This window comes from Peromyscus eremicus, chromosome 4 (genome assembly GCF_949786415.1).
Source record: "Peromyscus eremicus chromosome 4, PerEre_H2_v1, whole genome shotgun sequence".
Taxonomy (NCBI): Eukaryota; Metazoa; Chordata; class Mammalia; order Rodentia; family Cricetidae; genus Peromyscus; species Peromyscus eremicus.
This window is the reverse complement of record NC_081419.1, coordinates 70,297,114-70,310,700: the sequence shown is the minus strand read 5'-3', so window position 1 is coordinate 70,310,700 and position 13,587 is coordinate 70,297,114. Positions and strand designations below refer to the sequence as shown.

Sequence of the window (13,587 nt, the reverse complement as noted above, 5' to 3'; positions counted from 1 at the left end):
GACCAGGCATAAAGAGTTACTGAGCACATATGGGCAGAGTGATGCTCTGATATTTACAAGGCTGTCAAGTAGACACTCGTTTGTAATTTTCTGAGGAGAGGTACTCAAAAGGAGAGGTGTCTGTGCTGGCATTTGCCAAGATAATTGCCATACTATTTTAGAATTTAAAACCTTGAAATTACTGCAATAAAAATGTGTCAGGTCATAAGTCTTCCCTTTCTAAACCTTTATTTGGCAAAGATCCATGCCATTTGCTGTCACCTTAAAAAGAGAAACCCAGCTGTCAGTAGCTACCCTTCCCGTCAGCTAATAATTTTATCCTGTGTCTCTGCTAGCTGCTACATCTTTGCTAGACCAAAAGCTTCAAGGAAATGCAACACACTTCCCTCACAATGGAATGAGAGGAAAGGCTGGTACAGCCATGTCTATGTGAGCACTTCTTAATCTAAAAGTAAGATTATTTTCTAGCTCTGAAATGTTAAGTCTTCATCTGTCTTTTTCTTCCTGCAAGTCCCTCAAATACTTGGTAAACAATGGGCTTGGGTGTTTGAGACAGAAGGACTGTTCCCCTACCTCCTGCCCCTCTGGGTTCTTAGTTTTCTGGAAACTCCATGAATAGCTGCTGCTTGAGGTCTAGGCAAGTTGCAAGTAAGCAGTCATTCTTTGCTTCCTATGTGAAGCTTTTTATACTCAGGCCACAGGTTGTAGCTTTTACATTTTCTCCTTTGTTCCATTCCAGGACAGTGGCGCTCTCTACTGCTTTATTGATAAAATGAGGTATCTAATATCTGTTCAGCTAAAAATGTTGTGGTATCTTTGTATATAGGTTTGCCTCCCTGTTTAAGAATACCTGAGGTTTGTTTTGCTAATTGAAGGATCATGTCGTAATGATGAACATGTTGGTATATAAATAACCCTGAGAAAGTGAGAGCAGCCAGGTGGTGGTGGTGCACACCTTTAGTCCCAGCACTAAGGAGGCAGAGGCAGGTGGATCTCTGTGAGTTCAAGGCCAGCCTGGTTTGCAGAGTGAGTTCCAGGATAGCCAGGACTGTTTCACCCAGAAACCCTGTCTTGAAACACACACACCCAAAAAAAAAAAAAAAGAAAGAAAAGAAAAGAGAAAGTAAAAGCAAATCTAAGCCTACATCTTCCTACATCTGCAACAGCATAGTCGCTTGATCTGTTGATCCGAGAACACACACTCTAAGTAATAAATCAATCTACAGCTTATCTTATGTCATCTTTGATTTATGACTTCTCCAAATGGCCTTACAAAATGTATTTTTAATATTTTCTTTTTTTATCACTTCCAAGTCTATTCAGATATGAGATGTGCTGTCAAAACTAGGCAATCTGTATTTTTTGCTATTATAGGTATGAAGAATATTTAAAGGAAATTATTTCATTATTTATTTTCAAGTACTTCTCTTCCTTTGTTTACTCAAGGTGCTGGGAAATGAACCCTAGAACTCTGTTCAGGCTGAGCTCACTGAGCTCACCCCAGCCCCACCTCCGTGCACTCGCTGTTGAGATGCTCTGTAAACTACTGAGCATACTGAGCAACTGTCATGAACTAGAATGCTGATGGGACAGCAGTTGAAATCATTAAATGGAGCTTTATTAGTCCAACTAGACGTTAATGAAATGGGAGTTTAATTTATTTATTTATTGCTTTCTTGTAGGTGGATTCACCAATGAACTTGAAGCATCCCCATGACTTAGTCATATTAATGAGACAAGAAACAACAGTTAACTACCTCAAAGAATTAGAGGTGAGGCAACTGGATATATGACATGCAGCTGAAACTTCTGCCTCCTAGAAGCTGATTGTGTTCAAAGAAAGCTAGAGCATATCATTAAGCCCAATTCCTGTGACTTGTATAGGAATACAATTTTAGATCTTGCTTTGAGGTGGGGTCTTTCAAAACAATTACTTTGTCAAATTACTTTGTCAAAGTGGTGTGTGTGTGTGCGTGTATATGTGTGTGTGTGTGTGTGTGTGTTATTAATTAAATTTGTCCCTAGACAGTTTTTTGTTTGTTTGTTTTTGGATTTTTTTTTGTCCCTAGACAGTTTTACACATGTGTGTAATGCATACTGACTACTCCCACACCCCACTTCCCTACTACCCCTGTCTACACCCATCCTCTCCATCAAAGTGGTTTGAGTAATAGAGGAACAGAGTACCCTGGTGTAGTTATAAACCTAATTCTCCCCTCACTTATCCTAGAATAGGGTCTGTATCATTGCTCCCACCCCCACCCAGTATGTGCTGGGGTGCTCTCTGGAGCAGAGGACAGTGCTCTCCAGTATGGTCTCAGAAGAGTTTGGGTGAAGTAAGAAAAGAAGAAAGGAGCTGAACATGGTTGCTCACATCTGCAATCCAGCATTCCAGAGGCAAAGAGGCAAATGGATCTCTGACTTGGAAGTTAGCCTGATCTATATAGAGAGTTCCAGGATTACACAGAGAGACCTTGTCTCAAAAGGAAAAAGAAAAAAAAAAGGAGTGAAAGAAAGGACCTGGACAGGTAGCACACACCCACCATCCCAACGCTTGAGTCCTAGGCCAGGCCAATGTGCATAGAGAGCTACTGTCTGCAAAACAGGGAGGAAAGGGCTTTATGAAACCTAAAAATTATAATTTTCATTCATTTTGAAGGAGTAAAAACTAGGATCTCACTATGGTCTTTTCTTGTAATTAAGTCTTGTAATTAACTTGTAAAAAAGTCTTAACCAGTTTGTACCGTGAAAACTTGAAACTTACATGTAGAAAAACAAAATATGAATTTTATTTAATGAACAAGCCAAGCAGCATTTTTAGGCACTGATTTTTACCATTTATATCTATGAGCTGGGTTTGCTCAATAATATGCAGTGATTGGAAAAACTAAATTTTCTCCTATAAACTATCTACTTGAAAATTATAATGTAAAGTATATCTAAATTCTAAGGAAACTTAAGTTATAGAAAGAGTCAAGTGCCAGATGAGAGTCAGAACGTATTGGGAATAAGGAGTGCGGTGTGAAGTGCTGAGGCGGGAAGGAATCCGAAGGACCAGCTCAGCTTAGACGGAAGACCCTAAAAACAAGACCCGCTCAGGTTCTCAAGGCAGGCATGGCAGAACTAAAGGCACAAGGCTCAGGACTTGTTCTTTGTGTTTTGGTTTGGGGAATTTTTGTTATTTTTCTCTTAGTTTGCTTTCTATTAAAAAACAACATGACTACCCCTCCAAATGTGGGGAGGAAAGGGTTTATTTGACTTAGACATCCTGTCACAGTCCATCATGAAGGACCTCGGGGCGGGAACCTGGAGGCAGGAACTGAGACAGAGACCGCAGAAGCACACTGCTTACTAGCTCATGGTCAGCTACCTTTATTTATAACTCTCAGAACTGCCTGCCCAGGGCTGGCACCACTCACAGTGGGCTGGACTCTCATCAATCATTATGATCAAGAAAGTGCCCCCACAGACTTGTCTGTGGGCCAGTCTGATGGAGGCATTTTCTCAGTTAAGATTCCCACTTTCCAAATGACCATAGCTTGTGTCACGTTGTCAAAAGAGAGAAAAAAAACAAAACCCACTTCACTAGAATAGTTTTGTGGACGCTGAGCCCAGAGCAGACTGGGCAAGCACTGTACCACTGAGCTGTGTCTGTACTCCAGGGGCTTATCTCTTAACTTGAAAATCAGCTTCCTGTTAAACTAAGTCACTAATTCATTTCTGGTCACACTAAGCCCTGAATTTCACTGACATAAATTCAAACTGGTACCTCGTTCGCCATATATGTGTCTGCAGATGTTTAATTTGTGTGGAGTATAAGGGAAAGGCTGTTAGCACCTGTGAACTAGCACCACAGGTCTAGTGTTTTTAGAATGCAGAATTCAGTGTCACAATATTGGAAAATAAGTCTCTCACCCGATACTACTGGTTTTATCACTTATAACTTTGGAAATGGTATTTTTCCCACTAGTATCCGGAATACAATGGATTTCCTTGTAGGGAGTCATGTTTTGAAGCATGACCTGCTTTTACTTAAACATGGTGTTCACATAAATGGCAATGGTTCAGAAGTTAGTTTTTACTTTTAGATACATAAACACATTATGTGCACTTACTGCTGTTACTTTTTTAGTGGCATAAATAGAATTCAGCTTAATGATGTATAGGGAGAAATGTGATTAATTCATCCAGTAAGTGAAATGCAAAGGAAAAGTACTGGATCCACCCATTTTGAGGTAAGTTCAGTGTAGGAATTTGTGCTTACTTCATATAGACAGGAGTGATAGGTGAGATACAAATACAGCTATAAAAATGAACGGCCAAGCCTAACAGCAGTGGAAGCCCACCCACGACGTCGGAAGTGAATAGAAACACTATGGGGAACATAGCCACACACAGGCTGTGATGTCTGTGGGCTAAGACACTGACCGTACTCTGAGTAAGATGAAGGGGCAGGACCAGGCTTACTGCTTCCTTATGGGTAGAGCCAAGTTTTGCTCTTACAAAGGATCTGGGGAGAAAATTAGCAGAAAGGTAAAGTAAAGGCTGATGAATACAAACGACAAGTCCTCCAGCAGTAGCTGCACCCTCAGTTCAGCATCATATCAGGGTGGAATGTCACACGGAGTAAAGCTCTACGATACTCAGTAAGGTCTGGCTCTGACTTGGGAACTGGGCACATCCCGGAAGCCGCTTCAGAACATGAGTCATAGGAGACTGTTGTGGAGTATTCAACAAGCTGAGATTTAAAACTCATTCAAGAATGAAGTCAGGGTGAAGATGTTTTCTGGTACATAAGCAGAACGTTTTCCAACCGCAGACCCTCACTTGAATGAAAACGTGAAGGATCTACTGTGTAAAAAGAAAAATAGAGTGGAAATACATAGGATATATGATGGTGATTTTAAAGCCTTGAAAAAGATGCTAAATGTATTTATTTATGGTGTCCTAATATGTTAAACTATATGAAATTAACAGTGTGTAGTTGGAATTGGGAATAGTTAAAATAGTTTAGACTTTTATAATGTTCAGAAGAAAATAAAAGGAAATCATATTGGAAATATTTTCAGCACATATATTAAAAATGTAGAAATGTAGCCGGGCAGTGGTGGCGCACGCCTTTAATCCCAGCACTCAGGAGGCAGAAGCAGGCGGATCTCTGTGAGTTCGAGGCCAGCCTGGTAGATCCTGGATCTACAGAGCGAGATCCAGGAAAGGCACAAAGCTACACAGAGAAACCCTGTCTCAAAAAAACAAACAAAAAAAAAAAAAGTAGAAATGTCTCCATGCTAAGTTGTCTTGCCAAAAATCTAATTAAACCCCGACATCAATTGTTTTCTCTACTACTAGTTTCTTTTGTCATAGTTTCTTTTACCTATTTAAAAGATTCCTCTGAGAGGCCTGTAGTTTTCATCAGACTGTCAAGAAGTCTGTGACACAGACAGGATCTTACCCAGAATCCCCATCAGTATTCAGAGAACTACAGAGGAAGATGCTAAGGAACTAAGGGACCCTTCAATGAAAACTTCCAGAAGACTGGCAGATTCTGTGGGACGAACAGCCTGACTCCATAACAAATCATGTGGGGAAGGGAGGGGGGAAATAGTGCAGGAACTACTAAATGTGAATAGATTAAAATAAACAACTAGTTGTAGTGTAGATTTCATTGTATTCTTTTTTAAGACTTTTTGAATTTTTTTAATTATACAATGACATATGATATCTGCTCCCCCATTTCTCACTCCAGCCTCTCTCATATCCCCCAACATTTCTCCCTCCCAACTTCATGTTTGTTTGTTTCTTTTTAATAACCTACTAAGTCCAGTTAACGCTGCCTATATGCTCATGGGTGTGGGGCTTTCTACTGGAGGGTGGGAAACCCACCCTGGACCATATCCTCAGTAAGGAGTGATTCTCCCTCCCCCAGCAACAACCCACTACCAGTAAGTCCTGAGTATAAGGGAGGAGCTTGAGATCATCTGTGCCTATCTCTGCTGGGATTCTGGTGCCTTGATGCCGGTAACCACAGCTCCTGTGAGATCATGATTGCAAGAGCCAAGCCGTGTTTCACAGCACACACACCCCCCACCTCCTCTGGCTCTTCCATTCTTCCTCCTCTTCCACTATGTCCCTGACCCCTGGTGTGGTGAGCATTAATACTGATGTTTCATGTAGGACTGGGCACTGAATCTCTGATTCTCAGCGTCTTGAACATGTCTCCACTGAGTGCTGCCCACTGCAGGAAGGAGCTTCTCTGCCCAAGGCTGAGAGCAGCGCCGGCCTGTCTGTGCTGGGAGCTGGGCTGACCTGGCTAGTGGGATTCTGATGCAAGCAGGAATTTAAAACTGGATTTCAAAAGAAGGGAAGAAAGACACAGTTGAGTACTTGAACATGGGCTATGATATTAAGAGCTTATTATTTTAAATACATGACAACGATATGATAATTTTAGGTTTCTAAGTTATTTTCTTCCAGAAACAAAAATATTTACTGATAAAAAAATTAAAATTGGGGGGTGGGTTGGGCACTGAAGAGCTGGCTCATCAGTAAGAGTACTTGCTGCTCTTTCAGAGGACCAGGCTTCAATTCCACATAGTGGCTCACAACTGTCTGTAACTCCAGTTCCAGGGGCTCCAGTGCCCTTTTTTGCCCTCTATGGGCAGCAGGTGTGCGTGTGGTGTACACACACACACACATACACACACACACACACACATACACACACACACACATACACACACACACACACACACACACACAAACCCACATTAAAAAAATGGATCTTTAAAAATAAAAAAAAATCTCAGTGCTATTCTCATGAAGGAAAGGTAGGAGCTCAAGGAAGAACAGCCAAGCAATATGAATGAGCCTGTTTACAGTTTCCACTGGCTGGTTGGCAGGATGGCCCAGTGGTTGCCACACAAGGCAGGAGTTGATACTTGAATTGACCTCCACATGCATGCCATTGGAGGCACTTATATACACATAATAATAAATAAAATTAAAATTGTTTAAGTAAAAAAAAGTTGTGAAAAATAATCACTTATCTACTCACAATCCATTGACCAAAGAAAATCACATGGCTAAGCTTGTTACGGGCGGTGGTGGCACACACCTTTAATGCCAGCACTCAGGAAGCAGAGCCAGGTAGATCTCTGGGAGTTCGAGGCCAGCCTGGGCTACAGAGTGAGTTCCAGGAAAAGCGCAAAGCTACACAGAGAAACCCTGCCTCGAAAAACCAAAAAAAAAGAAAGAAAGAAACAAAAAGAGTGGGGTGAGAAGGGACCATTGGAAACAGATCATAGGATATAGGATATGCTCTTTTTAATAAGAAAATCTCTTCTTTTAAATATTTGTTTTTATTTTTTAATTGTGTGTGTGTGTGTGTGTGTGTGTGTGTGTGTGTGTGTGTGTGTGTGTGTGTAAATGTGAGTGCAGGTGCCCCCAGAGAGCAGAGAGGGTCAGATTCCTAGGAGCTGAAGTTACAGGCTATTGTGAGCCACCTGATGGGAGTGCTTGAACCTGAACTTGGGTTCTCTGGAAAAACAGTATGCACTCATAATCACTGAGACATATTTCCAGCCCCTTTTGCTTTTTGAGGTAGGGTCTCATGGTGCCCTGGCTAGACTTGAACTTGCTGTGTAGATGAGGCTGTCCTTGAATTTCTGATCCTCCTGACTTCTTTACCTCCCAAGTGTTGGGATTACAGATCCATGTCATCTCACCTGGCTGAATCAAAAAAACTTAATCACTAATTATTTGGGGCCTGACTGTCTGATCTGTTTACCATGTCCCTGATCCATAAGCCAGGGAAGAGAAGGCTGACAGAGAAGCCACTGCCTGTGTAGTAACGTTTTCAGTAGCTAAAGTAAAACATACTGTCAGCCTGCCTACTAGAGGATTTCTAACATCATGTTGTGTAGGCCTGAGTCCACAGAACAGTGATGTAAAATCATCTTATGAGATGCGGTAGGACATGAAGGAGTATGATATAGCCATTCACAGTAACATGACCTCCTATGATAGTTAAAACCTAATGATATGTCATACCCATCAGAGCACATCAAATAAAAAATAAGGTTAAGGATATGGACTCTGTCATGGTCTGCTGGTAGAATTTTTATAGTCATCATGAAGAACAGATTTAACAGTGTCTAAATCAGATGTAGGGCTGATAAGTGGGTAAGGGTACTGCTAAGCTTGGTGATCGAGTTCAGTCTCCAGAACCAACAGGATGGAAGGAGAGAACTGACTCCCTCATACTGTCCTCTGACCCTCAAACGCCCTGTTGTACTCCTGCCAGAATTCTTGCACTGAACATGGGCAAGCCTATTAGAGGAAAATAAACTGATACTAACAGCCATCAGTTGCCAGTAGCTCCTCTGCTAGGGGTGGGACTGTGGGAAGGCTCACCCTTCCCCAATCTGTGCTGGAATGTTCTCTGGCTTGGTCTTGTGAATGCCTCACAGCTGCTGTGAGTTTATGTATGCAGTAGCCTGTCGTGTCTGTATGAGATGGTGTTCTCCACTGTCTCTGACTCTTAACACTCTACACCCCCTCGTAGAGCCTTGCAGTGTGACTTTGATACAGATGTCCCAATAGAGCTAAGCACTTCCCAGTCTCTTGTTCTCTGCACTTTGACTAGCTGGAGTTCTCTGCATTACTCACCATCCACAGTAGAAGGAAGCTTCTCTGATGAAGACTGAGAAATGCTAATCTGTGGTATAGCGATAAGGATTTCTACTCTAGTTTAAGCTGAATACTGGTACTGAGTTTTCCTCTAGGACCTGTGACCTGCCCAGATAGAAGTTTTTGGGCCAGTTGACCATTATTTTAGTTTTTAAAGTATTTTTTTAATTAAAAAAAAAAAACTTGTGTATGTGGGTCAGGTATATGCATGTGAATGTGAGTGTCCATGGGGACCAGAAGAAGACATTAGATAAATCCCTTACAGTTGGAATTACAGGGTGTTGTGAGCCACTTGATGTGGGTGCTGGCAACTGAGCTCAGGTCCTCTGGAAGAGGAGCCAGTGCTCTTAACTACTGAGCCATCTCTCCAGCCCCTAGCCCTTTGTTTTGTTTTGTTTTTAAAGTAAAGAAAAAAGTTTAGAGAAGCAACCTAAGCATTGACAAAAAAAGATATATTTTTATATATACATTCATGTGGAAAAATCTAAGAGCTATAACTAATACAGGCAAATGTGAAAATATAGTGTTAAGTTTAACAAGATGTACAGCAGTACATCAACATAAGAACATTTATGTAAAGAATTGAGTTTTTATTTTGGATCAGCACATACATTATCAAAATAATGTTTCATAACAGAACAAATGAATCCTGCATGTGGATACCTTTTAGAGAGGCTGGTGTTAACTAGGGTAATTAAGGACACTTCAGAATCTGTGCCTTCTCTGACTAGTTCAGTGCTCATTAAATTCTCTTTTGATTTCAGTGGCATCTAGCTGAAATATTTTTTAATCCATTTTTTCTTTAACTTACATTTATTTGTGTGTGGAGGTGTGTGTGTGTCTCTGTCTGTCTGTCTGTCTGTCTGTGTATCTGTGCCAAAGCACATGTAGGTACATGCATAAATGCATGACAATTAGAAAGCAATTTGTAGGAAGTTCTCATGTGAGTTCTGGAAATGGTCAGATCCTCAGGCCTGGTAGCAAGTGCCTTTACCTGCTGAGTCAGTCATCTCACGGGTCTCCGTTGTGTTTTTATTTTCTTACTAGAAGCAATTAGTTGCTCAAAAAATTCACATAGAAGAGAATGAGGACAGAGACACAGGACTAGAACAGAGACACAATAAAGAAGATCCTGACTGCATCAAGGCCAAGGTGCCCTTGGGAGACCTGGATCTCTACGATGGCACATATATAACTCTGGAGAGCAAAGACATCAGGTAAAGCGGTTCTCTTTTCAAGGCCTGAATCAGTAAGAAAGAAGTTCCTGAAAGTTAAGATTAATCACTGATGAATTTATTGAAATTTGAAAGTTCAAAATACATAATGTGTGTAGAAAGCTTACGAATCAATTAAGATATATTTCATACCACAATATAAAACTGAGTTATTTACAGTAAAAAATAAAACACAAGTGCCCAGTAAACACGTGGAAATACTTCTCAGAATTTAGCATATGTGTGTAAGTTAAAACAGTTTCATCTGCCATACTGCAAAGAAAGCCCCTAAAGATCAGCATCCATAAGAACATGGAAAGGCTTTCAGTGGCACTCTCGCTTGGTTTGACATTTCTAGAAAAAAATTGAGCAGTAATTTACCAGTCTTTAAAAGACCATCATCTTAGCTACTACTATTTTCTGATTCTTGCCCTGTCTCTTTCAATTTGAACTCCCCAAATATTTGACTTCTTATGGCAGCTATTTGGAAAGGTACAAATGTTGGCCGAGTACTGTTACTATAAGGTTGAGGTGCAGGGAGATTGTGAGAAAATTAGATGTTCCTCAAAGTACTGTTGTACCTCTTTCATTCACTAACTGCTTCTTGATTTTAGCCCTGAGGATTTCATAGACACAGAATCTCCTGTCCCTCCAGATCCGGAGCAACCTGATTGCACTAAAATTCTAGAACTTCCATATAGTATACATGCTTTTCAGCACTTACGAGTAAGTGGAGAACTTTAGAGTTTGGGGGGACATTTGTTTTTCCTTTATTTGGTCTTATGTTTATAAAAAGTATTTTTATTCTTTTCTCACAAACCACTTTATAATTTTACCTATGAGTCTTATATCTTAAAACTACTTTAAAATAAATGCTACAGGATACTGAGTTTCTTATGTCTTAAATCCTCTACTGTTTTTTTACTGTGTTCTTCAAATTGCCTCCTTCTTTAGGGTGTGCAAGAGAGAGTTAATCTATCTGCCCCTCTTTTACCTAAAGAAGATCCGATCTTCACATATTTATCTAAACGCTTAGGACGGAGTATCGATGACATAGGTCACCTCATTCATGAAGGCCTGCAGAAGGTGAGTCACCCAGTGACTGACTGAGCCAGGAGACTATGTGTGTGTGCACAGGGATGTGATCCTTTCAGGAGGATCCAGAGTAATGATTACATTGGTACGGAATACAGCATTCAACAGGAGAGAGGCATAGGTAGAGTCATTTCCTTTACCAGGAAGAGATACTGAAAACACTTACTTAAACTAATTCAAGAAAAGGGGGGGGGGGGGGACCTAGTAGAAGCAATGGGGCTTATAAACTAGATTATATTAGTTAAGTTTGTAAGAAAATTAACCATGGATGCATCTGTACACAGTACACATTACCACTGCTCTCTTCCCCAGTTACCACTATAATCTTCTACAATTTTCTCACAAGAACTTCTCCCTGGTAGTGTGTGCTCATAGTCTCAGCTGCTTCTCTCTTAAACCCACCAGCTTAAGACCAGCATGGGCAACACAGAGACCCCAGCTCCAGAAACTAAGGGAAGTGGGGAATTATGGAATGCGAGCCAAGAATGTAGATGTGTCATTCAGGCAGGTGTGGGGATTCAGAGGACACTTGTTGCTCTTTCCTTCTCCGTTCCTAAGGAGCCCCAGGCTGGGGTGTCCAGCTCAGTTGGTGCAGTGCTTGCCCAGCCCTCGTAAGGCCCTGACTTCCAGTTCAGCATTGCATAAACCAGGTGTGGCTGGTGCATGCTTGTCATTCCATACTCTGGAGGCAGAGGCAGGAGCATCACAAGTTCACAGTCATCCTGGACTATGTAGCATGTTGGAGGCCAGCTGGGATTCTGTGAGACCTCATCTCAAGAAGAAAATACAGTTCTGTTTTTAAGCAGTATTAATTATGGTGGTATTAGATAAAATATATTATTACAACATTAATGTATAGTTTATTCAGATACTTGGCTCTATATATTGAGAGAATTTTTTGAATAAAAGTAAGAAAACAGTTGTATTTTCAAATGCATTTCTGATTTTTATAGTGAAGTTACCCTCTTCACCTTGTCTTTCCAAAGGTGAGTTTGAATTCACAGAACTTGAGGAATCAGGAAAATTGGGGTGGGATGCTCCCTCACTGACATTGACAGGACTTTGTTGCTTGTTCATTTGTGTGTCTGCTTGTGAGAGACAGGTTCTCACTGTGAGGTCCAGTCTAGCTTGGAACTCACTGTGTAACCCAGACCAGCCTCAAAGTCTTGACAATCCTCCTGCCTCAGCGTCCCACCATGGCTCTACCAGGTTCTTTGGACAGGAGTGGTGTTTTTGCATCCCTTTGTTCTTTTCTCAGTAGTTTGTCTTGCTTTCTTCATCTTGAGTTTCAGAAGAGCCAGTGTCTGAGTTGTGCTCACTTTGAACATCCTCGGTCGAAGAAACTGTCTTCTCTTGGATGTGACTGTTGTTTTGATTCCTCCTAGAACTCTTCCTCATGGGTACTGTATAACCTGGCTTCATTTTACTGGAGAATAAAAAATGAACCGTATCAGGTAGTGGAATGTGCCATGCGAGCACTTCACTTCTCTTCCAGGTAAGATTCCTCCTCTTCAGGACCTCCTGATTAGCCACGTCACTGAGGATTGGTAAAGAGTAACACATGGGGAACAATAAGACGCAGTGTCGTGTTATAATTAGACACTTCTCCATCTCTTAAAGAAATTAGCTCATCACAAAAAGAAAAAGATCACAAATGTCAGTAAGTTCAAAGTGAAAACTGTGTAATATACTTTTCATTACCTTTATAAAGTAAATAGGCTGTGATTCCCATGAGATATTAGTGCCAGGACATACACTGGAGGCATTAGCGTAAGTTGTATGTATGTAGGTGTATGTGCATGGGTGCCTATACCTACACATTGCATATGTAGAAGCCAGAGGGCTACATCAAGTGTCTTCCTCTGTCACTGTCCACCTTCCTTTTAAGATAGAGTCTCTCACTGAACCTGAAGTTTGACATTTTTGTTAGAATAGCTGATTAGTCAGCAGGCTCCTGGGATCCTCCTGTGCTTAAAGTGACGCTGTCGGTGCACCAGGCTTTTATGTGAGAGCTGAAGGTCCGAGCCCCGAGCCATCTCCCCAGCCCCCCAAATGGACTTCTCTTCAAGCAAATATAAGCCATAAGTGAATTTTTAAATCATAGAATGTCTGTGAGATCTTATTTTTGTGGCAACATTTGTAGCTATGAGGTTGAGGAAGGATTGTCAGTAATTTTTAAATGAGATGTGAAACATGAGGAGTAGATACACAGAATTATGACATGTGCTCCCTGACCTCTAGCTGCATTCTTCTCTTCTAGGCACAATAAAGACATTGCTCTGGTCAATTTAGCCAATGTTCTACACAGAGCGCATTTCTCTGCTGACGCTGCTGTCGTGGTCCATGCTGCTCTGGATGACAGCGACTTCTTCACCAGCTACTATACACTGGGGAATATATACGCAGTAAATACTACTTTTCTGTTTGTTGAGCTAGAAGAGTTGCGAGGGAGTTGGGCTTTGTTTATTTCATCTTTTTCTCTCAGGAGACTGCTTTTTTTCCTTTCCATTTTTGTCTGAACAATGGAAATAAAGTAATTGGTAGGAAGGGAAAAAAATCACCTCAACACTGTGTCATAATGCTCTTAGCT

General features: G+C 41.1%; 1 protein-coding gene across 4 annotated transcripts in view; it reads left to right on the top strand.

The window, feature by feature from the left end:
• Positions 1-13,587, top strand: part of Ttc17 (tetratricopeptide repeat domain 17) — a 108,215-nt gene that overhangs the window by 16,099 nt on the left and 78,529 nt on the right. For all 4 annotated transcript variants that reach the window (XM_059260992.1, XM_059260991.1, XM_059260994.1 and 1 more), the window contains exons 2-7: positions 1,683-1,772; positions 9,736-9,905; positions 10,517-10,628; positions 10,857-10,988; positions 12,383-12,492; positions 13,258-13,402. In XM_059260992.1, coding sequence (XP_059116975.1) covers positions 1,683-1,772; positions 9,736-9,905; positions 10,517-10,628; positions 10,857-10,988; positions 12,383-12,492; positions 13,258-13,402 — 759 coding nt within the window. The remainder of the gene's footprint in view (positions 1-1,682; positions 1,773-9,735; positions 9,906-10,516; positions 10,629-10,856; positions 10,989-12,382; positions 12,493-13,257; positions 13,403-13,587) is intronic.